At 43.7% G+C, this 24,739-nt stretch overlaps 4 protein-coding genes across 4 annotated transcripts; all 4 read left to right on the forward strand.

Moving 5' to 3' along the window:
* Nucleotides 1-3,680: 3,680 nt before the first annotated feature.
* On the forward strand, nucleotides 3,681-4,622 carry LOC121617641 (putative olfactory receptor 52P1). Its single transcript, XM_041952841.1, has one exon. It carries the CDS (start codon nucleotides 3,681-3,683, stop codon nucleotides 4,620-4,622), a length of 942 nt encoding a protein of 313 aa, XP_041808775.1.
* Nucleotides 4,623-8,851: 4,229 nt separating this feature from the next.
* On the forward strand, nucleotides 8,852-10,471 carry LOC121617642 (olfactory receptor 5B17-like). Its single transcript, XM_041952842.1, has 2 exons — nucleotides 8,852-9,793; nucleotides 10,226-10,471. Exons 1-2 carry the CDS (start codon nucleotides 8,852-8,854, stop codon nucleotides 10,469-10,471), a joined length of 1,188 nt encoding a protein of 395 aa, XP_041808776.1.
* Nucleotides 10,472-15,236: 4,765 nt separating this feature from the next.
* On the forward strand, nucleotides 15,237-16,844 carry LOC121617643 (olfactory receptor 5B17-like). Its single transcript, XM_041952843.1, has 2 exons — nucleotides 15,237-16,178; nucleotides 16,611-16,844. Exons 1-2 carry the CDS (start codon nucleotides 15,237-15,239, stop codon nucleotides 16,842-16,844), a joined length of 1,176 nt encoding a protein of 391 aa, XP_041808777.1.
* Nucleotides 16,845-19,783: 2,939 nt separating this feature from the next.
* On the forward strand, nucleotides 19,784-20,776 carry LOC121616792 (olfactory receptor 5B17-like). Its single transcript, XM_041951601.1, has 2 exons — nucleotides 19,784-20,681; nucleotides 20,760-20,776. The coding sequence occupies exons 1-2, from the start codon at nucleotides 19,784-19,786 to the stop codon at nucleotides 20,774-20,776; spliced, it is 915 nt and encodes a 304-aa protein (XP_041807535.1).
* The last annotated feature ends 3,963 nt before the right edge of the window (nucleotides 20,777-24,739 follow it).

Below are 24,739 nucleotides of genomic sequence, written 5' to 3' on the forward strand. Positions count from 1 at the left end.
GGGAGGTGCGGACTATATATACACGAGGTAACAATGAACAGGTGGAGACAATCAGGGCGGGGCACACAATCAGACAGGTGGGGAGAACACCAGGAAGTCAAGGGTCTGAAACGAGAGAAGAGGGTTTCACAATAAGACAGTAAGTGCATGACAAGACCTGACACTGTGAACAGACACATCAGCAGACACGAGGAGACATGACAGTACCCCCCCTCTACGGCCGACCCCTGACGGCCCAGGCTGGTTCTGACGACGTCTCTGAAAGTCCGTAATGAGGGTTTTGTCAACAATAAAGTTCGCTGGCACCCACAACCTTTTCTCTGGTCCATTTCCCTGGGGCAGCCGTGGCCTAGAGGTTGGAGAAGCGGCTTGTGATAGGAAGTGGCAGAAAATTTGGGTGTGGTGGAGTATTCCCTCCCCCGCCATTAGCCGGCTGAAGTGCCCTTGAGCAAGGCACTTAACCCCCCAATATGCTCCCTGGGCGCTTGATTGCAGCCCACTGCTCCTGTGGTTCACTGCATGTTGCGTGTGTGTTTCTTCAAACAGAGATGGGTGAAATGCAGAGAATAATTTCCCAGTCTTGGGATCAATAAAGTAAATTAAAAAAAAAATAATAATAACCCTCCCAGTCCACCAGATACTGGAATCCCTGTCCCCGGCAACAAGAAGCAAGGAGTTTTTTGACAGCATAGACAGGGCCGACCAGGCGTGGCGGTGAGGGTGGTTTGGTGGCGGGGACCAACAGACTTTCTTGAACTGGCTTCAACTTAGAAATGTGAAAGGTGGGGTGCACTCTCAAAGACCTGGAAAGCTTCAAACAGACAGACACACGATTAATAACTTTGGTTATTTCATATGGTCTCACATACCTGGGAGCCAGCTTCCTGGAGTGCACATGGAGAGGGAGGTATTTTGTAGACAGCCAGACCTTCTGGCCTGGAGTGTATCGGGGAGCGGCTTAGCGGTGGCCATCAGCTGCCGCCTTCATTTTGGCTTGGTCCTAAGCAGAATTTTCAAGCCGACGCCCAGATGCGCCGGCAGCGTCTCACCAGGGCGTGAGCTGATGGCACCGCCACCTCTTGTTCATTGACCTCAAACAGGGGAGGTTGATAGCCGTAGACACATTGGAAAGGAGACTTGCCTGTTGCAGATGTGTCACTCCACGTAGTCTGGTTTTGGGATACCAGGCACCGCAGGCATGTCTCAAGTTCCTGGTTAAGTCTCTTGGTTTGACCGTTGGATTGGGGATGGTAACCAGACGTTAAACTCACTGTAGCCCAGAGCATCCTGCAAAACTCACGCCAGAACATTGAAATAAACTGTGGTCCTCTATCTGAAACGATGTCTTTGGGTAAACCATGAATCCGAAATACCTCCTTTAGGAGCACTTCAGCCATTTCCCTGGCTGAAGGGAGTTTTGGCAGGGCAATAAAGTCAATCATTTTAAAAAAATTATCAACCACAGCAAGGATGGTGGTATTACCTCGGGAGGTGGGAAGTCCAGTCACGAAGTCAATGGAGAGATGGGTCCAGGGTCTTTGAGGCACATCCAGAGGTTGTAGCAGTCCCATGGGGTTCTGTTTGGGTGTCTTATTCCTACAACACACTTCACATACTTGAACATACTCTAAAACATCTTTTTTAAGCGTAGGCCACGAATTTAGCCTTTTGGCTTTTTTTGATATATTCAAGGTTTTTGTGGTCAGTTAGAACTACAAACGGGTGTTCAGCCCCCTCCAACCAGTGTCTCCATTCTTTATTTGAAGCCCAGTAAATAACAAGAGTTGTAAGTTGTTGTATTTTATTACACCGCAAATTATTGTGGACAGAAGGAATAAACTCTGGTGCTCAGACCCCAGCAGGAAGGAGATCACCACAGGAAGCGGTCCTGAATCGGGTGCTTCTAATATGAACGAAACTCCCTCCAAGAGTCCAGACTGTAGTAGTGGCGGTGGTGGGGGATAGAGGTTGTGATTGGGACAACTTCATGAGAAGAAAACCTATGATTGAAGGGTTTGATTGGAGATGGCCAAGCATCCACAGCTGAGGTGGCGAAGGCGAGGGTTTTTCCTGCCAAACACGCTCAGACAACAAGTGTCCAACTGCGACAAACAAACTGCCAGGAGGAAACATGGTGTTGCTCGTACAAGCTTGACAGCAGTTGCCTGGTGACAAAATGTTCAAAGTTCACGCAACAAAGTCCGGAGGGACCAAATATTCAGCTTATAAAGAGTGTCTCACCTCAGGTCTGAGAGGAGGGGGTTCATGTCAGCATAGGTAAGCATAACACACACACACTTGCACACAGTCTAGAAATGATGTTGTGTCTTTACTGAATAATGGCAATCATGTTTTTGTAATTTTAGAAATGTTCAAAAAATTATTCTGTATGTCATATTCTAAAGACAGAGACAATTTAATATAATTGTATCCTCTCATTTAGATTACTGCACTTCAATTATAATCTGTTCCTGGGCGAGAGGTGACCACACCATACTTGTTTTAGCCTCCTTATACTGGCTCCAATGTTTCAGAATTGATCCTATTACCTTGCTGAGTAGAATTTGATATCAAAGTGCACATATTCACCATTATTTTCTTATTAGCGCTTGATTAGTCATTATAAAGCAATTATAAATGCCTTTTTCTGCATGACCATATTCTATAACTACTAGGCCATTAACTAAGAGTGTTTGCTCAATAACCTCCTAATTACTTTTGTACTTTTCTAATTACCAATTAGTATCTTTTGTTACATAAAAGCTTCCTAATTGATTAGACTTTATATGAAATTTTATAAATGGTTGATTTTTATTTGCAGCCTTGTCTTAAAGACTTTATCAGTCAGGTTTTAAAGAGGGCTGCACAAATAAAGATGACTGATGTGTCATTGTTACAATGCACTGTGCTGTGCTTTCTTTTTGTTTTGACATGTAGCTTTTAGTCACATCTCCTACTTCAAAAATATGTGTATTAAAGTAATTCTAAGTTATATTAAAGTGAAGCAGTGAACACCTTTCTGATGATGTGTTTTAGCAGCAGCCTGTTCAACGTTCACCACTAACCATTTCAGTATGTTATTGATAAATTGAAAGTTGTGTCCACACACTGTTATTCTCACATTGTAGCTCTGCTACATGAACGCTCATCTTAATCTCTCTCACTCTATGATTGTTAATGCAAAAGGTCTTCCTGTTTGAATACGGCCATTTTTGATATGGTTTAGCTGATACATCATGTTCGCACAAATGCAGAAAGAATATCAGTTTGATTTAATGATTTTATTATTTGTAATTATTATTTGGCTGCCACAGTAGACTTACTTTGAAGGGTAGTATTCTCATAGTAAATGACATACAGTACGTCCAGTTTGAATCATTCAGTTATCACATCATTTGACCAAGTTAAAAGCACATTGTTGTGTATTGTTTCTATGATCTCATATCTTCAGACTATGGAAAAACATTTTTAATATATTGAAAACAGTTTCCATTTCTATTTCTATTTTTTGAACAGCTGCCTATTTGAGAAACCAGTTGTTCCACTGGTTCTGTAGAAAACAACATTCATCTGTTATAATAAAAAAACACTATTATTTTTGATATAACTGATATTAAATTCCATTTATATATTTGCTCTCTCTCTCATCCTCACTAGGTGTAGGCTTAACCCTGTGCACTATGGAGAACCAGACAGATATTCTGCTTCTGGAGGGATTAAAGGTCACCCCCCAATCCTCCATTCCTGCTTTCATCCTCCTCCTCCTCATCTACATCTTCATCATGGTGTCCAACATCGGCCTCGTAGTCCTGATCTTCACAGAGAAGAGCCTGCACCAGCCCATGTATCTGCTTTTCTGCAACATGAGTATTAACGATGCTTTTGGGGCCACAGCCATCATTCCCCGTTTGCTGAGTGACGTTTTTGTTCCGAGCACAGACCGTTACATTCATTACATCGACTGTGTCATTCAGGCTTTTTGTGCACACATTCATGCCAGCGCCTCTCACACTGTGCTCATTATCATGGCTTTTGATCGATATGTGGCCATCTGCAACCCCCTGCATTATGCCACCATCATGACCAACAGGATGGTGGTGACGCTGTCGGTGTTGGCTTGGATGGTCTCTTTATTGATGGTGCTGATCCTCGTGGGCCTCAGCGTCCGCCTGTCGCGCTGCAGGTGGATTATATTCAACCCCTTCTGCGACAATGCCTCCCTGTTCAAGCTGTCCTGTGAAAGCGTCCTCATTAATAACATCTACGGCCTCAGCTACACGGTGGTCCTGCTGGGCTCCTCCATCGGCAGCGTAGCTCTCACCTACCTGAGAATTGCCGCAGCGTGTGTGCTCAGTAAAAAAAAGGCTCTGAACAGCCGGGCGCTGCAGACCTGCGCCACCCACCTGGCTGTGTACATCATCCTGTTTGTGTCAGGCGCCATCATCATCATCCTCCATCGTTTCCCTCACTTATCAGATCACAGGAAGCTGGCATCCATCTTGTTCCACGTGGTCCCTCCTGCCATGAACGCTGTGATCTACGGAGTGCAAATCAAAGCGGTCAGACAAAAGATTTTCATCATGTTTACAAGGAATACAATGAATGTGACAAGAGTGAAATGACTCAATACTCGTTTAATGTAAATTATTGTTAATAAATGTTCAGGTGTGAATTAAACAAATCTCTCTATGTCTATGTAAATTGTCTCAACTGGTTTTCATGAATAAGGGCCTTGATGTAAGCCACAAGAAGTCTGATGAAACAAAAACATCAAGATAATTGGCATGTAGAGGTAAAGGCCCTCAGAGATGTGAGGGCCTATAGGGCACCAAGATGACCAGAAACAACCCCAACTGGAGTACCAAGAGTCACTCAGGTATCTTATAAAAGTGTCTGCTAGTCGACCTCTAGTCTTGCTGGAGGAGCTTCATGTCAAAGGTAAACCTGCTTCACACTTTCATACAGTTCAGCATTGCTGATTTCCACTGTTCACTGATTGTATCGGATATGTTGTGTTCAGAAAGAAAATAGAGCAGTGAATGTAAATCTGAAACTGAGCTTTGATCTGAGAGAAAAAAGAAAAAACAACTCAAATTTTAAACAACATATATATAGATAAGATTCACATTCTACTCTTTAAAGACAGGATTAATGTGCTGTTGCATACACTAAAATGAAACATGAATCTGGTAAATGCTGTAAAAACAACTTTCAAGTATTAGATTTCCATAAAGTGGTGATTTCTTTTCCTGTATTTCTCTGACTACATTAAAGCTTAATTGTAGAGTATTTTTACCAACAGCATAATTGAATTGATAATAAAAGTTTGTTCAGTCTTGTCAGTGATACTGAGCATGTGTTTCCAAGCTGTTAAATTTTGCAGAATATAAAACAAACAACAGATACAATGCAATTTACAATGTAGGTAATTTTTTTTCTTTGTAAAGGGTCACATGCAGTGAAACTTTGTCTGAGGTCAGAATACTGCAGAAAATACTAATACTCATAAAATAAAAAGGCTTTTATGTAATAGTCTTTAGAACACAGCCAGTGTGACTTTTTTATTAAGTCGTACAGATTTTTCACATTTTTTACTTGCACATTGTGGTTACGAGTGACTCAGTATCAGATTAGCCTCCATTCAACAAGTGATAAGTGTCTAAAACTATGTAAACTGATGCTGTAAGGGCAGAGGGAGCATTTTGTCTAAATCCTGAAGTTACGAATTTTAAATCTCATTTTACTACAGTGATATTAGACATGGGAACATGGGCACATGTATGAATTCACATTTCAAGACAAAATATGAAAAAAAAAACATGCAAATTCAACTCTTAAACTACTGCTTTTACAGCAAAAATGAAGAATTACCTCCTGTACAGGGCGTCAGTGTTGTGGGACCAGTTCATTTTATTGTTAAGGTGAACACCCAGGTACTTGAAACTGTCCACTGTCTCAGTGTCCTCCCCCTGGATGTTCTCTGGTGAGTTTGGTAGTGTCCTCCTTCTGAAGTCAACCACCATTTCCTTCGTCTTACTGGTGTTCAAGCACAGGTGGTTGTGCTCACATCGGTCCACAAAGTCCATAATGACCGACCAGTGCTCCAGCTCATTCCCCTCTGACACACAGCCCACGTTGGTCATCAGAGAACTTCTGAAGATGGCAACTGTCCGTGTTGTAGGTGAAGTCCGAGGTGTAGAGGGTGATGAGGAAAGGTGACGGGATGGTGCCCTGGGGTGCTCCTGTGCGGCACAATACCACCTCTGACTCACAGCTGCACATTTGCACATATTGTGGACGGTCAGTGAGGTAGTCGATGGTCCATGAACATAACAAAAGTGCCAGTATATTATTTCAGGCCCCGGACTTGATATCGTCTTCTATATAGTTGGGGACAGACATATGATGTGTTTGTCCATTCCATTTTTGTGAAAATCCCACAGGTAGCCATATCACACCCCTCACAACACACTGAGTGGTCCATGTCTATGAAAACCTACACAGCTGTGTTAGTATTTTGTTAACACAATCCTGGCTTCATGTTGAAGCTAGCCGCGAGCTAAGTATTGTACAGTAATATCACTATAGTGGCTTGATTTCACTTGAATACACCCTTTGGACCGATATAATCCACTGTAGGGTCTTACAGTGCTGAAATTTGGGTTTGATGACAGTGTTATTGAATTCTCTGTCCATGATCCTCTCTCTGCAGTATGGAGAATGAAACAGTCAATATCAATGTTCTACAGCTGGAGGGATTAAAGGTCAGCCCAGAGTCCTCCATTCCTGTCTTCATCCTCAGGAATGAGGATGAAGATTTTTCACATTTTTTTACTTGCACATATTGGTAACGCATGACTCAGCAGCAGATTAGCCTCCATTCAACAAGTGATAAGTGTCTAAAACGATGTAAACTGATGCTGTAAGGGCAGAGGGAGCATTTTGTCCAAATCCTGAAGTTACAAATTTTAAATCTGATTTTATTACAGTGATATTAGACATGGGAAGATGGGCACATGTATGAATTCACATTTCAAGACCAAATATGAAAAAACATGCAAATTCAACTCTTAAACTTCTGCTTTTACAGCAAAAATGTAGGATTACCTCCAACATGTTGGCTAGATTTCAGAGCAAATGTTTTTTTCTTCAACAAGACATCTTTGTATGGTGTTTCCAGCTGCCAGAAAAAAACATGTATAGTTTTAATGAATAAAAGATGGTTTTTCATGGGGCAACCACAGCCCCACTGTGTACAGGCGAACCATAAAAGAGGAGAAAGTTCGGATGATTTCAAAGGCCCTGAGCAGACAGGGGTCCTCATGAATACCACACGAATCAATACATAGACCAGACTTTATTAATCTAACAATGGAGAAATTTACTCTTACAGAAGCTCTTCAGAAAACACGGGGGGTGGGGTCGCTAATAGGAACAATAAGAACAATAAAGGTGCAAATAAGAAGAACAATAAATTACAGCTGTGTAAACCACAAAAATAATTTATGTATATATATATATATGGTATCCTATGTACAGTAAGTTTAAGAAAAAAATAGAAAGTGTTTTTTACCCAGCAATAGTGGATTTAGATGTTTGTAATCACACAGGAACAGAGGCTATTGCACATGATAACTATACATTGGAGTTGTACAGTCTGACAGCGGTGGGAATGAATGACCTGCGGTAGCACTCCTTCCTGCACTGAGGGTGTCTCAGTCGGCCACTGAAGGAGCTGCTCAGCTCCTCTACAGTCCATTGCAGTGGATGAGAGCTGTTGTCCATGATGGCTGTGAGCTTGGCCAACAGCCTACTCTCACCCACCTCCTCCACAAAGTCCAGTGGGCAGCCCAGGACAGAGCTGGCCCTGACCAGTTCAGTCTCTTCCTGTCCCGCTCTGTGCTGCCGGGTGCCCAGCAGACGACAGCGTAGAGGATAGCAGAGGCTACCACAGAGTCATAAAAAGTCCTGAGCAGGGGTCTGCACACTCCGAAGGACCTCAGTCTCCCAGGAGGTGGAGGCGACTCTGGCCCCTCTTGTACAGGGCGTCCGTGTTGTGGGACCAGTTCATTTTATTGTTAAGGTGAACACCCAGGTACTTGAAACTGTCCACTGTCTCAGTGTCCTCCCCCTGGATGTTCTCTGGTGAGTTTGGTAGTGTCCTTCTGAAGTCAACCACCATCTCCGTCATCTTACTGGTGTTCAAGCACAGGTGGTTGTGCTCACACCAGTCCACAAAGTCCATATTGACCGACCGGTACTCCAGCTCATTCCCCTCTGACACACAGCCCACGATGGCGGAGTCATCAGAGAACTTCTGAAGATGGCAACTGTCCGTGTTGTAGGTGAAGTCTGAGGTGTAGAGGGTGATGAGGAAAGGTGACAGGATGGTGCCCTGGGGTGCTGCCCTGCTGCAGACTACCACCTCTGACTCACAGCTACGCATTTGCGCATATTGTGGATGGTCAGTGAGGTAGTCGATGGTCCATGAACACAGAACATTCAAAGTGCCAGTATATTATTTAAGGCCGCAAACTTGATATTGTCTTCTATGTACTTGGGGACAGAATTATGGTGTGTTTGTCCATTCCTTTTTTGCGAAAATCCCAGAGGTAGCCATATCACGCCCCTCACAACACACTGAGTGGTTCAGTTCTGCCCATGAAAACCTACACAGCTGTGTTAGTATTTTGTTAACACAATCCTGGCTTCATGTTGAAGCTAGCCGCGAGCTAAGTATTGTACAGTAATATCAATCTAATATAATCCACTGTTGGGTCTTACAATGCCGAAATTTGGGTTTGATGACAGTGTTGATTGAATTCTCTGTCCATGATCCTCTCTCTGCAGTATGGAGAATGAAACAGTCAATATCGATGTTCTACAGCTGGAGGGATTAAAGGTCAGCCCAGAGTCCTCAATTCCTGTCTTCATCCTCTTCCTCCTCATCTACATCTTCATCATGGTGTCCAACATCGGCCTCGTAGTCCTGATCTTCACCGAGAAGAGCCTCCACCAGCCCATGTATCTGCTCTTCTGCAACATGAGCATTAATGATGTTTTGGGGGCCACAACTGTCATTCCTCGTTTGCTGAGTGACATTTTTGTTCCGGGCACTAACCGGTCCATCCATTACATCGACTGTGTCATTCAGGCCTTTTGTTCTCACCTTCACGGAGCCACCTCACACACTGTGCTCATGATCATGGCTGTTGATCGATATTTGGCCATCTGCAACCCTCTGCGATATGCCACCATCATGACTAAGAGGATGGTGGTGAAGCTGTCGGTGTCGGCCTGGGCAGTGACCTTTGTCTTGGTTGCCATCGCTGTAGGCCTCAGCGTGCGCCTGTCCCGCTGCAGGCGGGTTGTCTTCAACCCGTTCTGCGACAACCCCTCCTTATTCAAGCTGTCCTGTGAAAACCTTATCATCAACCACATCTACGGATTGATCACTGCGATGGGGACGTTGTTCATGTCCCTGTGCAGTGTAATGCTCACCTACATGAGGATTGCCATGGTGTGTTTAAGCAGTAAAAACAAGGCTCTGAACAGCAAAGCGCTGCAGACCTGCGCCACCCACCTGGTTGTGTACATCATCCTGCTTGTGTCAGGCGCCATCATCATCATCCTCCATCGTTTTCCTCGCTTATCAGATCACAGGAAGCTGGCATCCATCTTGTTTCACGTGGTCCCTCCTGCCATGAACACTGTTATATATGGAGTGCAAATCAAAGCGGTCAGAGAAAAGATTTTCATCATATTTACAAGGAATACAATGAATGTGACAAGAGTGAAATGACTCAATACTCGTTTAATGTAAATTATTGTAAATAAATGTTCAGTCATTCATTAAAAAAATTCTCTCTATGTCTATGTAAATTGTCTCGACGTCTCTGAACTGGTTTTCATGAATAAGGGCCTTGAGTGTTCACCAACATGGCTGATCTGAAAACACCAGAAATCATAAAAACCACAGACTTAGCTGTCTAGCTTTAATTCCTGTATTAACTGACCTGTCAGCCTGTCAGATGAAGGTATTTGAGTCTTAGTCAACCAACTACAACAGTAAAAGCCTGCTTTTACATTAATTCATGAGGAATAATAATCTTCAAAATCTTCCCCTCCTTGAACCGCCACCTTATTGTGGTGGAGGGGTTGGTACTTGAATGATCCTAAGAAGTTTGTTGTCCAGGGCTTATTGCCCCTTGTAGGGTCTCCCAAGGCAAACAGGTCCGAGGTGACGGGTCAGACTAAAAGCAGTTCCAGAGCCCCAGATGACAGAAATAAAAATGAGGAAGACTATGTTGCCCGGACTGGTGTTACTGGGGCCCACACCCTGGAGGCCCACTTGGTCTATTCCAAGGTACTGCAGAGGAGAATTCGGCCGATAGTCGAACCTTGGATTCAGGAGGATCACCCTGGTCGTGGAACACTGGACCAGCTCTACACCCTCCGCAGGGTGCTCTAGGGTTCGTGGGACTTTGCCCAACCAGTCCACGTATGTGGACTTGGAGAAGGCATTCGACCATGTCCCTCGTGGCATTCTGTGGGAGATGCTTCAGGGGTATGGAGTCTGGGGCCCTCTATGGGCTGTTTGATCTCTGTATGACCAGAGCAGGAGCTTGGTTCGCATTGCCGGCAGTAAGTCAGACCTGTTCCCAGTGCATGTTGGACTCCGGCAGGGCTGCCCTTTGTCAGTGGTTCTGTTCATTATTTTAATGGACAGAATTTCGAGACGCAGCCAAGGGCCGGAGGGAGTCTGGTTTGGGGACCACAGGATCTCATCTCTGCTTTTTGCGGATGAAGTTGTCCTGTTGGCTCCTTCGACCAGGACCTCCAGCATGTGTTTGGGCGGTTTACAGCCGAGTGCGAAGCGGCTGGGATGAGAATCAGCACCTCCAAGTCTGAGGCCATGGTTCTCGACAAAAGGGTGGCTTGTCCCCTCTGGGTTGGAAGAGAGCTCCTGCCTCAAGTGGAGGAGTTCAAGTATCTTGGGGTCTTCTTCACGAGTGAGGGAAGGATGGAGCTTGAGATTAACAGGTGGGTCACCACCTAGGTTACAAAGAGCAGAGGACTCCATTAAAATCTACACAGGTTCGTTTGATCAGGGGTGAGCAGGGTGAAAAAACACAAACTCAAGGTAAATCTTCTTAATTAACAATTGATTTAAAAAATAAATTTAAGAACCCCAGCCCCAAGTCTCTTTTGGTGATACTGTCCACCTCACGTCTCTGTTCCATCTCCCCCGTGGCCCCAAAGGCTGCAGACAAGATTCCTTTAAAAAGTCAATAACAAGAGGGGAGTCACCTCAGAGACACTCCAACTAAAATTAAACTAAAAAAGTCAGATGAAAAAGGTAGGCCAATACGATGCAAGATAAAAACAGGTTGTTAAAATAAATGTAAAGGGTAGTTAGCGCGAAGAGGGGTGTATCGCTGACACACCCGTCCACTTCCCCACGTCACTTCCGCTCTTCTCCAAGCAGTGATGCTGCTTCCTCGCTCCGCCTGTACACCTCCTTGGCTCCACTCCTGTCATCGACTGTGACTGTTCTCTCCTGGCTCCTGAGGTAGCGTCCTGTTAACCTCATGTGGCGGCGGCGGCAGCAGCGGTCCTCTCAACTTGCCGAGTCATCAGCTCCCCACTTCGTGGCGTCTCTCCGTGTGGCGTCTCTGCCTGCTGCTCCTCTGCTGCTGCTAAAAACGTTTCAAGCACTGTCCCCACACCTGACGCTAATGCTGCTAACTACCGTCTGCCTGTGAGGCCCTCAGAGTCGGTCGGTTAAAACAAAACAAGCAATAAAACCACAACACAATAGGCCACTACAAAAAACAAAACATGCAATTAATCAAAAAACCCACCCCGTCAGATAAACATCAACTGCCCTATTTAAACAATCTACAGTGCATGGTCTAAAGTGCATGGCGCCAGAGCATTTAGTGTGTGTCCTGCTTTACTTCCGCTAGTGAAATGGTGCATAATATGGGTGGTATCCCCTATTCCCTTTATAATGCAGCTTAAATGGAGAAACAAATTGTTTTCACCCTTTAAATAGCAGGAAAACATTGCGCCTTTGACGTCAGACCAGGTTTTTGTTGGTCATGAGCACAATTGCTTTCTGGTCATGAGCACTGTGCCTCAAGACAAAATGCACCAAAATAATTTCACCTCATGGTGCACAGACGGATGCAGTACATTTGCTACATGTCAGTCAGAAAATAGCAATGACACTTGTGCTGCGATGTGCAACTTCTAATATGATCAAATCTAAGATAAGATGACAGCAGACGGAAGCCAAGAGAAGTCTAATGAAACAAAAACATCAAGTTAATTGGCACGCAGAGGTAAAGGCCCTCAGAGATGTGAGGGCCTATAAGGCACCAAGATGACCACAAACAACCCCAACTAGAGTACCAAGAGTGGGTCAGGCATTTTATAAAAGTGTCTGCTAGTCGACCTCTAGTCTTGCTGGAGGAGCTTCAAAGGTAAACCTGCTTCACACTTTCATACAGTTTAGCAATGCTGATTTCCACTGTTCACTGATTGTATCGAATATGTTGTGTTGAAAAAGAAAACAGAGAAGTGAATGTAAATCTGAAACTGAACTTTAATCTGACAGAAAAAAGAAAAAACTCAAAATTTAAACAATTTGTCAAAGGTTGTATGATACAGTCAATAATTAAGAAAACTACTCTTAGATGTTGTAATACTTTGTATAAAAGATTCACATTGTGCTCTTTAAAGACAGGATTAATGTGCTGTTGCATGCACTAAAATGAAACATGAATCTCGCAAATGCATCACTGCAAAAACAACTTTCAAGTATTAGATTTCCATAAAGTGATGATTTGTTTTCCTCTTTTTTCTGACTACATTTAAGATGAATTGTAGAGTATTTCTACCAACAGCATCATTGAATTAATAATATAAGTTTGTTCAGTCTTGTCAGTGATACTGAGCATGTGTTTCCAAGATGTTCAATTATGCAAAATATAAAACAAACAACATATATAATGCAATTTACGATGTATGTTTTTTTTTTTTTTTTGTGAAGGGTCACATGCAGTGAAACTTTGCTCTGAGGTCAGAATACTGCAGAAAATACTAATACTCATAAAACAAAAAGGCTTTTATTTAATAGTGCTTAGAACACAGCCAGTGTGACTTTTTTTTATGAAGTCATACAGATTTTTCACATTTTTTACTTGCACATTGTGGTTACGAGTGACTCAGCAGCAAATTAGCCTCCATTCAACAAGTGACAAGTGTCTAAATTGATGTAAACTTGTGCTGTAAGGGCAGAGGGAGCATTTTGTCTAAATCCTGAAGTTACGGATTTTAAATCTGATTTTATTACAGTGATATTAGACATGGGAAGATGGGCACATGTAGGAATTCACATTTCAAGACCAAATATGGAAAAACATGCAAATTCAACTCTTAAACTTCTGCTTTTACAGCAAAAATGTAGAATTACCTCCAACATGTTGGCTAGATTTCAGAGCAAATGTTTTTTTCTTCAACAAAACATCTTTGTATGGTGTTTCCAGCTGCCAGAAAAAAACATGTATAGTTTTAATAAATAAAAGATGGTTTTTCATGGGGCAACCACAGCCCCACTGTGTACAGGCGAACCATAAAAGAGGAGAAAGTTCGGATGATTTCAAAGGCCCTGAGCAGACAGGGGTCCTCATGAATACCACACGAATCAATAGATAGACCAGACTTTACTAATCTAACAATGGAGAAATTTACTCTTACAGAAGCTCTTCAGAACACACGGGGGGTGGGGTCACAAATAAGAACAATAAGAACAATAAAGGTGCAAATAAGAAGAACAATAAATTACAACTGTGTAAACCACAAAAAGAATGAATATATATATATATATATATATATATATATATATATATGGTATCCTATGTACAGTAAGTTTAAGAAAAAAATAGAAAGTGTTTTTTACCCAGCAATAGTGGATTTAGATGTTTGTAATCACACAGGAACAGAGGCTATTGCACATGATAACTATACATTGGAGTTGTACAGTCTGACAGCGGTGGGAATGAATGACCTGCGGTAGCACTCCTTCCTGCACTGAGGGTGTCTCAGTCGGCCACTGAAGGAGCTGCTCAGCTCCTCTACAGTCCATTGCAGTGGATGAGAGCTGTTGTCCATGATGGCTGTGAGCTTGGCCAACAGCCTACTCTCACCCACCTCCTCCACAGAGTCCAGTGGGCAGCCCAGGACAGAGCTGGCCCTGACCAGTTCAGTCTCTTCCTGTCCCGCTCTGTGCTGCCGGGTGCCCAGCAGACGACAGCGTAGAGGATAGCAGAGGCTACCACAGAGTCATAAAAAGTCCTGAGCAGGGGTCTGCACACTCCGAAGGACCTCAGTCTCCCAGGAGGTGGAGGCGACTCTGGCCCCTCTTGTACAGGGCGTCCGTGTTGTGGGACCAGTTCATTTTATTGTTAAGGTGAACACCCAGGTACTTGAAACTGTCCACTGTCTCAGTGTCCTCCCCCTGGATGTTCTCTGGTGAGTTTGGTAGTGTCCTTCTGAAGTCAACCACCATCTCCTTCATCTTACTGGTGTTCAAGCACAGGTGGTTGTGCTCACACCAGTCCACAAAGTCCATATTGACCGACCGGTACTCCAGCTCATTCCCCTCTGACACACAGCCCACGATGGCGGGGTCATCAGAGAACTTCTGAAGATGGCAACTGTCCGTGCTGTAGGTGAAGTCTGAGGTGTAGAGGGTGATGAGGAAAGGTGACAGGATGGTGCCCTGGGGTGCTGCAGACTACCACCTCTGACTCACAGCTACGCATTTGCACATATTGTGGATGGTCAGTGAGGTAGTCGATGGTCCATGAACGTAGAACATTCAAAGTGCCAGTATATTATTTAAGGCCGCAAACTTGATATTGTCTTCTATGTACTTGGGGACAGAATTATGGTGTGTTTGTCCATTCCTTTTTTGCGAAAATCCCAGAGGTAGCCATATCACGCCCCTCACAACACACTGAGTGGTTCAGTTCTGCCCATGAAAACCTACACAGCTGTGTTAGTATTTTGTTAACACAATCCTGGCTTCATGTTGAAGCTAGCCGCGAGCTAAGTATTGTACAGTAATATCAATCTAATATAATCCACTGTTGGGTCTTACAATGCCGAAATTTGGGTTTGATGACAGTGTTGATTGAATTCTCTGTCCATGATCCTCTCTCTGCAGTATGGAGAATGAAACAGTCAATATCGATGTTCTACAGCTGGAGGGATTAAAGGTCAGCCCAGAGTCCTCAATTCCTGTCTTCATCCTCTTCCTCCTCATCTACATCTTCATCATGGTGTCCAACATCGGCCTCGTAGTCCTGATCTTCACCGAGAAGAGCCTCCACCAGCCCATGTATCTGCTCTTCTGCAACATGAGCATTAATGATGTTTTGGGGGCCACAACTGTCATTCCTCGTTTGCTGAGTGACATTTTTGTTCCGGGCACTAACCGGTCCATCCATTACATCGACTGTGTCATTCAGGCCTTTTGTTCTCACCTTCACGGAGCCACCTCACACACTGTGCTCATGATCATGGCTGTTGATCGATATGTGGCCATCTGCAACCCTCTGCGATATACCACCATCATGACTAAGAGGATGGTGGTGAAGCTGTCGGTGTCGGCCTGGGCAGTGACCTTTGTCTTGATTGCCATCACTGTAGGCCTCAGCGTGCGCCTGTCCCGCTGCAGGCGGGTTGTCTTCAACCCGTTCTGCGACAACCCCTCCTTATTCAAGCTGTCTTGTGAAAACCTTATCATCAACCACATCTACGGATTGATCACTGCGATGGGGACACTGTTCGTGTCCCTGTGCAGTGTAATGCTCACCTACATGAGGATTGCCATGGTGTGTTTAAGCAGTAAAAACAAGGCTCTGAACAGCAAAGCGCTGCAGACCTGCGCCACCCACCTGGTTGTGTACATCATCCTGCTTGTGTCAGGCGCCATCATCATCATCCTCCATCGTTTTTCTCGCTTATCAGATCACAGGAAGCTGGCATCCATCTTGTTTCACGTGGTCCCTCCTGCCATGAACACTGTTATATATGGAGTGCAAATCAAAGCGGTCAGACAAAAGATTTTCATCATATTTACAAGGAATACAATGAATGTGACAAGAGTGAAATGACTCAATACTCGTTTAATGTAAATTATTGTAAATAAATGTTCAGTCATTCATTAAAAAATTCTCTCTATGTCTATGTAAATTGTCTCGACGTCTCTGAACTGGTTTTCATGAATAAGGGCCTTGAGTGTTCACCAACATGGCTGATCTGAAAACACCAGAAATCATAAAAACCACAGACTTAGCTGTCTAGCTTTAATTCCTGTATTAACTGACCTGTCAGCCTGTCAGATGAAGGTATTTGAGTCTTAGTCAACCAACTACAACAGTAAAAGCCTGCTTTTACATTAATTCATGAGGAATAATAATCTTCAAAATCTTCCCCTCCTTGAACCGCCACCTTATTGTGGTGGAGGGGTTGAGTACTTGAATGATCCTAAGAAGTTTGTTGTCCAGGGCTTATTGCCCCTTGTAGGGTCTCCCAAGGCAAACAGGTCCGAGGTGACGGGTCAGACTAACAGCAGTTCCAGCCCCCCAGATGACAGAAATAAAAATGAGGAAGACTATGTTGCCCGGACTGGTGTTACTGGGGCCCACACCCTGGAGGCCCACTTGGTCTATTCCAAGGTACTGCAGAGGAGAATTCGGCCGATAGTCGAACCTTGGATTCAGGAGGATCACCCTGGTCGTGGAACACTGGACCAGCTCTACACCCTCTAGGGTTCGTGGGACTTTGCCCAACCAGTCCACGTATGTTTTGTGGACTTGGAGAAGGCATTCGACCATGTCCCTCGTGGCATTCTGTGGGAGATGCTTCAGGGGTATGGAGTCTGGGGCCCTCTACTATGGGCTGTTTGATCTCTGTATGACCAGAGCAGGAGCTTGGTTCGCATTGCCGGCAGTAAGTCAGACCTGTTCCCAGTGCATGTTGGACTCCGGCAGGGCTGCCCTTTGTCAGTGGTTCTGTTCATTATTTTTATGGACAGAATTTCGAGACGCAGCCAAGGGCCGGAGGGAGTCTGGTTTGGGGACCACAGGATCTCATCTCTGCTTTTTGCGGATGAAGTTGTCCTGTTGGCTCCTTCGACCAGGACCTCCAGCATGTGTTTGGGCGGTTTACAGCCGAGTGCGAAGCGGCTGGGATGAGAATCAGCACCTCCAAGTCTGAGGCCATGGTTCTCGACAAAAGGGTGGCTTGTCCCCTCTGGGTTGGAAGAGAGCTCCTGCCTCAAGTGGAGGAGTTCAAGTATCTTGGGGTCTTCTTCACGAGTGAGGGAAGGATGGAGCGTGAGATTAACAGGTGGGTCGCTGCAGCGGCTGCAGTAATGAAGCCATTGTACCGGTCCGTCGTGGTGAAGAAGGAGCTGAGCCGAAAAGCAAAGCTCTCGATTTGCCAGTCAATCTACATTCCCACCCTCACGTATGGTCATGACCGAAAGAACGAGATCCCGAATACAAGTGGCTGAAATGGGTTTCCTCTGCAGGGTGGCAGGGCGCTCCCTTAGAGATAGGGTGAGGAGCTCTGTCACTTGGGAGGAGCTCAGACTAGAGCCGCTGCTCCTCCACGGCGAGAGGAGCCAGCTGAGGTGGCTCTGGCATCTATATCGGATGCCTCCTGGACGCCTGCTTCCTCGCTCCGCCTGTACACCTCCTTGGCTCCACTCCTGTCATCGACTGTGACTGTTCTCTCCTGGCTCCTGAGGTAGCGTCCTGTTAACCTTGTGTGGCGGCGGCGGCAGCAGCGGTCCTCTCAACTTGCCGAGTCATCAGCTCCCCACTTCGTGGCGTCTCTCCGTGTGGCGTCTCTGCCTGCTGCTCCTCTGCTGCTGCTAAAAACGTTTCAAGCACTGTCCCCACACCTGACGCTAATGCTGCTAACTACCGTCTGCCTGTGAGGCCCTCAGAGTTGGTCGGATAAAACAAAACAAGCAATAAAACCACAACACAATAGGCCACTCCAAAAAACAAAACATGCAATTAATCAAAAAACCCACCCCGTCAGATAAACATCAACTGCCCTATTTAAACAATCTACAGTGCATGGTCTAAAGTGCATGGCGCCAGAGCATTTAGTGTGTGTCCTGCTTTACTTCCGCTAGTGAAATGGTGCATAATAGGAGTGGTATCCCCTGTTCCCTTTAAAATGCTATTTAAATGGAGAAGCAAATTGTTTTCACCCTTTAAATAGCAGGAAAACATTACGCCTTTGACTTCAGACCAGGTTTTTGTTGGTCATGAGCACAATTGCTTTCTGGTCATGAGCACTGTGCCTCAAGATAAAATGCACCAAAATGATTTCACCTCATGGTGCACAGATGGATGCAGTACATTTGCTACATGTCAGTCAGAAAGGAGTAATGACACTTGTGTTGCGATGTGCTACTTCTAATATGATCAAATCTAAGATAAGATGACAGCAGACGGAAGCCAAGAGAAGTCTAATGAAACAAAAACATCAAGTTAATTGGCATGCAGAGGTAAAGGCCCTCAGAGATGTGAGAGCCTATAGGGCACCAAGATGACCACGAACAACCCCAACTGGAGTACCAGGAGTCACTCAGGTATCTTATAAAAGTGTCTGCTAGTCGACCTCTAGTCTTGTTGGAGGAGCATCATGTCAAAGGTAAGCCTGCTTCACACTTTCAGACAGTCCAGCAAATCTTGATTTCCACTGTTCACTGATTGTATCGGATATGTTGTGTTGAGAAAGAGAAGTGAGAGCAGTGAAGGTAACTCTGAAAGTGAACTTTAATCTGACAGAAAAAAAGAAAAAACAACAAAGATTCACATTCTGCTCTTTAAAGACAGGATTAATGTGCTGTTGCATACACTAAAATGAAACATGAATCTGGTAAATGCATTCCTGCAAAAACAACTTTCAAGTATTAGATTTCCATAAAGTGGTGATTTGTTTTTCTGTATTTTTCTGACTAAAGATGAATTGTAGAGTATTTTTACCAACAGCATCATTGTTTTGATATTTTTTTTAAGTTTGCTCAGTCTTGTCAATGATATTGAGCATGTGTTTCCAAGCTGTTAACAGTGCAAAAATATAAAACAAACAATATATATACAATGCAATTTACAATGTAAGTCGTTTTTTTTTTATTTGTAAAGGGTCGCATGCAGTGAAACTTTGCTCTGAGGTCAGAATAGTGCAAAAAATGCCAATACCAATAAAATAAAAAGGCTTTTATGTACCAGTGCTTTTAACACAGCTGGTGTGGCTTTGTTTTTGTTCTAAGACATACATTCATTTTTCACATTTTTTACTTGCACATTGTGGTCACGAGTGACTCAGCAGCAGATTAGCCTACATTCAACAAGTGACAAGTGTCTAAAACAATGCAAGCTGATGCTGTAAGGGCAGAGGGAGCATTTTGTCTAAATCCTGGAGTAAAGAATTTTAAATCTGATATTATTACAGTGATATTAGACATAGGAACATGGGCACATGTATGAATTCACATTTCAAGACCAAATGTGAATAAACTTGCAAATAAAACTCTTAAACTTCTGCTTTTCGAGCAAAAATGTAGAATTACCTCTAAGATGTTGGTTAGACGTCAGAGCAAACACTGCAGGGTCTTACAGTGGCAAAATTTGGGTTTGATAACAGTGGTAATTGAAGTCACGGTCCATGGTCCTCTCTCTGCAGTATGGAGAATGAAACAGTCAATATTGATGTTCTACAGCTGGAGGGCTTAAAGGTCAGCCCAGAGTCCTCCATTCCTGTCTTCATCCTCTTCCTCCTCATCTACATCTTCATCATGGTGTCCAACATTGGCCTCGTAGTCCTGATCTTCACCGAGAAGAGCCTCCACCAGCCCATGTATCTGCTCTTCTGCAACATGAGCATTAATGATGTTTTGGGGGCCACAACTGTCATTCCTCGTTTGCTGAGTGACGTTTTTGTTCCGGGCACTAACCGGTCCATCCTTTACATCGACTGTGTCATTCAGGCCTTTTGTTCTCACCTTTACGGAGGCACCTCACACACTGTGCTCATGATCATGGCTGTTGATCGATATGTGGCCATCTGCAACCCTCTGCGATATGCCACCATCATGACTAAGAGGATGGTGGTGAAGCTGTCGGTGTCGGCCTGGGCAGTGACCTTTGTCTTGGTTGCCATCGCTGTAGGCCTCAGCGTGCGCCTGTCCCGCTGCAGGCGGGTTGTCTTCAACCCGTTCTGCGACAACCCCTCCTTATTCAAGCTGTCCTGTGAAAACCTTATTATCAACCACATCTACGGATTGATCACTGCAATGGGGATGCTGTTCGTGTCCCTGTGCAGCGTAATGCTCACCTACATGAGGATCGCCATGGTGTGTTTAAGCAGTAAAAACAAGGCTCTGAACAGCAAAGCGCTGCAGACCTGCGCCACCCACCTGGCTGTGTACATCATCCTGCTTGTGTCAGGCAGCATCCTCATCATCTTCCATCGTTTCCCTCACTTATCAGACAAAAGAAAGCTGGCATCCATCTTGGTCCACGTGGTCCCTCCTGCCATGAACACTGTTATATATGGAGTGCAAATCAAAGCGGTCAGAGAAAAGATTTTCATCATATTTACAAGGAATACAATGAATGTGACAAGAGTGAAATGACTCAATACTCGTTTAATGTAAATTTTTGTAAATAAATGTTGAGTCATGCATTTAAAAATTCTCTCTATGTCTATGTAAATTGTCTCGAAGTCTCTGAACTGGTTTTCATGAATAAGGGCCTTGAGTGTTCACCAACATGGCTGATCTGAACACACCAGAAATCATAAAAGCCACAGACTTAGCTGTCTTGCTTTAGTTCCTGTATTAACTGACCTGCTAGCCATTTTGGAGTAATAACTATTCCCACTGATGCAAATGTGATGAAGGTAATTGAGCCTCAGTCAACCAACTGAGTTAAGTCCTGCTTTTACATTAATTCATGAGTGATAATAATCTTATGATATTATATATAGTAGTGCAACAGTCACAGGGTACATTTTACTTTTAATTCTTTAAGTACATTTTCCTGATTATACTTACAGAATTTTACTATAATAACATTGCAAGACCTCTAATTGTAACAGAGTATTTTTATATAAGTAAAAGATCTGAATACGCTCACAAACCCAACTAGCTATCAAAACCCAGCCCTAAAACTGGATTACTTGCTGTATGTTCCATCATCAGGTGCCCTATTTACAGTGCATGGTCTAAAGTGCATGGCGTCAGTGCATGTAGCGTGTGTCCTGCTCTACTTCTGCTAGCTAAATGGTGCATAATATGGGTGCAATATGAGTTGCAAGATGCAGAGGGGTTGTATTTAGTCTCATAATTAATCAGGTCTGTTTTGGGCCACACATCAGATTGGCATCTCCTATTCCCTTTATAATGCAGTTTAAATGGAGAAACAAATTGTTTTCACCCTTTAAATAGCAGGAAAACGTTGCGCCTTTGACGTCAGACCAGGTTTTTGTTGGTCATGAGCACAATTGCTTTCTGGTCATGAGCACTGTGCCTCAAGACAAAATGCACCAAAATAATTTCACCTCATGGTGCACAGATGGATGCAGTACATTTGCTACATGTCAGTCAGAAAATAGCAATGACACTTGTGCTGCGATGTGCTACTTCTAATATGATCAAATCTAAGATAAGATGACAGCAGACGGAAGCCAAGAGAAGTCTAATGAAACAAAAACATCAAGTTAATTGGCATGCAGAGGTAAAGGCCCTCAGAGATGTGAGGGCCTATAGGGCACCAAGATGACCACAAACAACCCCAACTAGAGTACCAAGAGTGGGTCAGGCATTTTATAAAAGTGTCTGCTAGTCGACCTCTAGTCTTGCTGGAGGAGCTTCATGTCAAAGGTAAACCTGCTTCACACTTTCATACAGTTTAGCAATGCTGATTTCCACTGTTCACTGATTGTATCGAATATGTTGTGTTGAAAAAGAAAACAGAGAAGTGAATGTAAATCTGAAACTGAACTTTAATCTGACAGAAAAAAGAAAAAACTCAAAATTTAAACAATTTGTCAAAGGTTGTAAGATACAGTCAATAATTAAGAAAACTACTCTTAGATGTTGTAATACTTTGTATAAAAGATTCACATTGTGCTCTTTAAAGACAGGATTAATGTGCTGTTGCATACACTAAAATGAAACATGAATCTCGCAAATGCATCACTGCAAAAACAACTTTCAAGTATTAGATTTCCATAAAGTGGTGATTTGTTTTCCTCTATATTTCTGACTACATTTAAGATGAATTGTAAAGTATTTCTACCAACAGCATCATTGAATTAATAATATAAGTTTGTTCAGTCTTGTCAGTGATACTGAGCATGTGTTTCCAAGATGTTCAATGATGCAAAATATAAAACAAACAACATATATAATGCAATTTACGATGTATGTATTTTTTTTTTTTTTTTTGTGAAGGGTCACATGCAGTGAAACTTTGCTCTGAGGTCAGAATACTGCAGAAAATACTAATACTCATAAAACAAAAAGGCTTTTATTTAATAGTGCTTAGAACACAGCCAGTGTGACTTTTTTTTATGAAGTCATACAGATTTTTCACATTTTTTACTTGCACATTGTGGTTACGAGTGACTCAGCAGCAGATTAGCCTCCATTCAACAAGTGATAAGTGTCTAAAACTATGTAAACTGATGCTGTAAGGGCAGAGGGAGCATTTTGTCCAAATCCTGAAGTTACAAATTTTAAATCTGATTTTATTACAGTGATATTAGACATGGGAAGATGGGCACATGTATGAATTCACATTTCAAGACCAAATATGAAAAAACATGCAAATTCAACTCTTAAACTTCTGCTTTTACAGCAAAAATGTAGGATTACCTCCAACATGTTGGCTAGATTTCAGAGCAAATGTTTTTTTCTTCAACAAGACATCTTTGTATGGTGTTTCCAGCTGCCAGAAAAAAACATGTATAGTTTTAATGAATAAAAGATGGTTTTTCATGGGGCAACCACAGCCCCACTGTGTACAGGCGAACCATAAAAGAGGAGAAAGTTCGGATGATTTCAAAGGCCCTGAGCAGACAGGGGTCCTCATGAATACCACACGAATCAATAGATAGATCAGACTTTATTAATCTCACAATGGAGAAATTTACTCTTACAGAAGCTCTTCAGAAAAAACGGGGGTGGGGTCGCAAATAGGAACAATAAGAACAATAAAGGTGCAAATAAGAAGAGCAATAAATTACAGCTGTGTAAACCACAAAAATAATTTATGTATATATATATATATAGTATCCTATGTACAGTAAGTTTAAGAAAAAAATAGAAAGTGTTTTTTACCCAGCAATAGTGGATTTAGATGTTTGTAATCACACAGGAACAGAGGCTATTGCACATGATAACTATACATTGGAGTTGTACAGTCTGACAGCGGTGGGAATGAATGACCTGCATTAGCGCTCCTTCCTGCACTGAGAGTGTCTCAGTCGGCCACTGAAGGAGCTGCTCAGCTCCTCTACAGTCCATTGCAGTGGATAAGAGCTGTTGTCCATGATGGCTGTGAGCTTGGCCAACAGCCTACTCTCACCCACCTCCTCCACAGAGTCTAGTGGGCAGCCCAGGACAGAGCTGGCCCTGACCAGTTCAGTCTCTTCCTGTCCCGCTCTGTGCTGCCGGGTGCCCAGCAGACGACAGCGTAGAGGATAGCAGAGGCTACCACAGAGTCATAAAAAGTCCTGAGCAGGGGTCTGCACACTCCGAAGGACCTCAGTCTCCCAGGAGGTGGAGGCGACTCTGGCCCCTCTTGTACAGGGCGTCCGTGTTGTGGGACCAGTTCATTTTATTGTTAAGGTGAACACCCAGGTACTTGAAACTGTCCACTGTCTCAGTGTCCTCCCCCTGGATGTTCTCTGGTGAGTTTGGTAGTGTCCTTCTGAAGTCAACCACCATCTCCTTCATCTTACTGGTGTTCAAGCACAGGTGGTTGTGCTCACACCAGTCCACAAAGTCCATATTGACCGACCGGTACTCCAGCTCATTCCCCTCTGACACACAGCCCACGATGGCGGAGTCATCAGAGAACTTCTGAAGATGGCAACTGTCCGTGCTGTAGGTGAAGTCTGAGGTGTAGAGGGTGATGAGGAAAGGTGACAGGATGGTGCCCTGGGGTGCTGCAGACTACCACCTCTGACTCACAGCTACGCATTTGCACATATTGTGGATGGTCAGTGAGGTAGTCGATGGTCCATGAACATAGAACATTCAAAGTGCCAGTATATTATTTAAGGCCGCAAACTTGATATTGTCTTCTATGTACTTGGGGACAGAATTATGGTGTGTTTGTCCATTCCTTTTTTGCGAAAATCCCAGAGGTAGCCATATCACGCCCCTCACAACACACTGAGTGGTTCAGTTCTGCCCATGAAAACCTACACAGCTGTGTTAGTATTTTGTTAACACAATCCTGGCTTCATGTTGAAGCTAGCCGCGAGCTAAGTATTGTACAGTAATATCAATCTAATATAATCCACTGTTGGGTCTTACAATGCCGAAATTTGGGTTTGATGACAGTGTTGATTGAATTCTCTGTCCATGATCCTCTCTCTGCAGTATGGAGAATGAAACAGTCAATATCGA

The sequence above is a fragment of the Chelmon rostratus genome, chromosome 14 (genome assembly GCF_017976325.1).
Source record: "Chelmon rostratus isolate fCheRos1 chromosome 14, fCheRos1.pri, whole genome shotgun sequence".
NCBI classification, from domain to species: domain Eukaryota; kingdom Metazoa; phylum Chordata; class Actinopteri; order Chaetodontiformes; family Chaetodontidae; genus Chelmon; species Chelmon rostratus.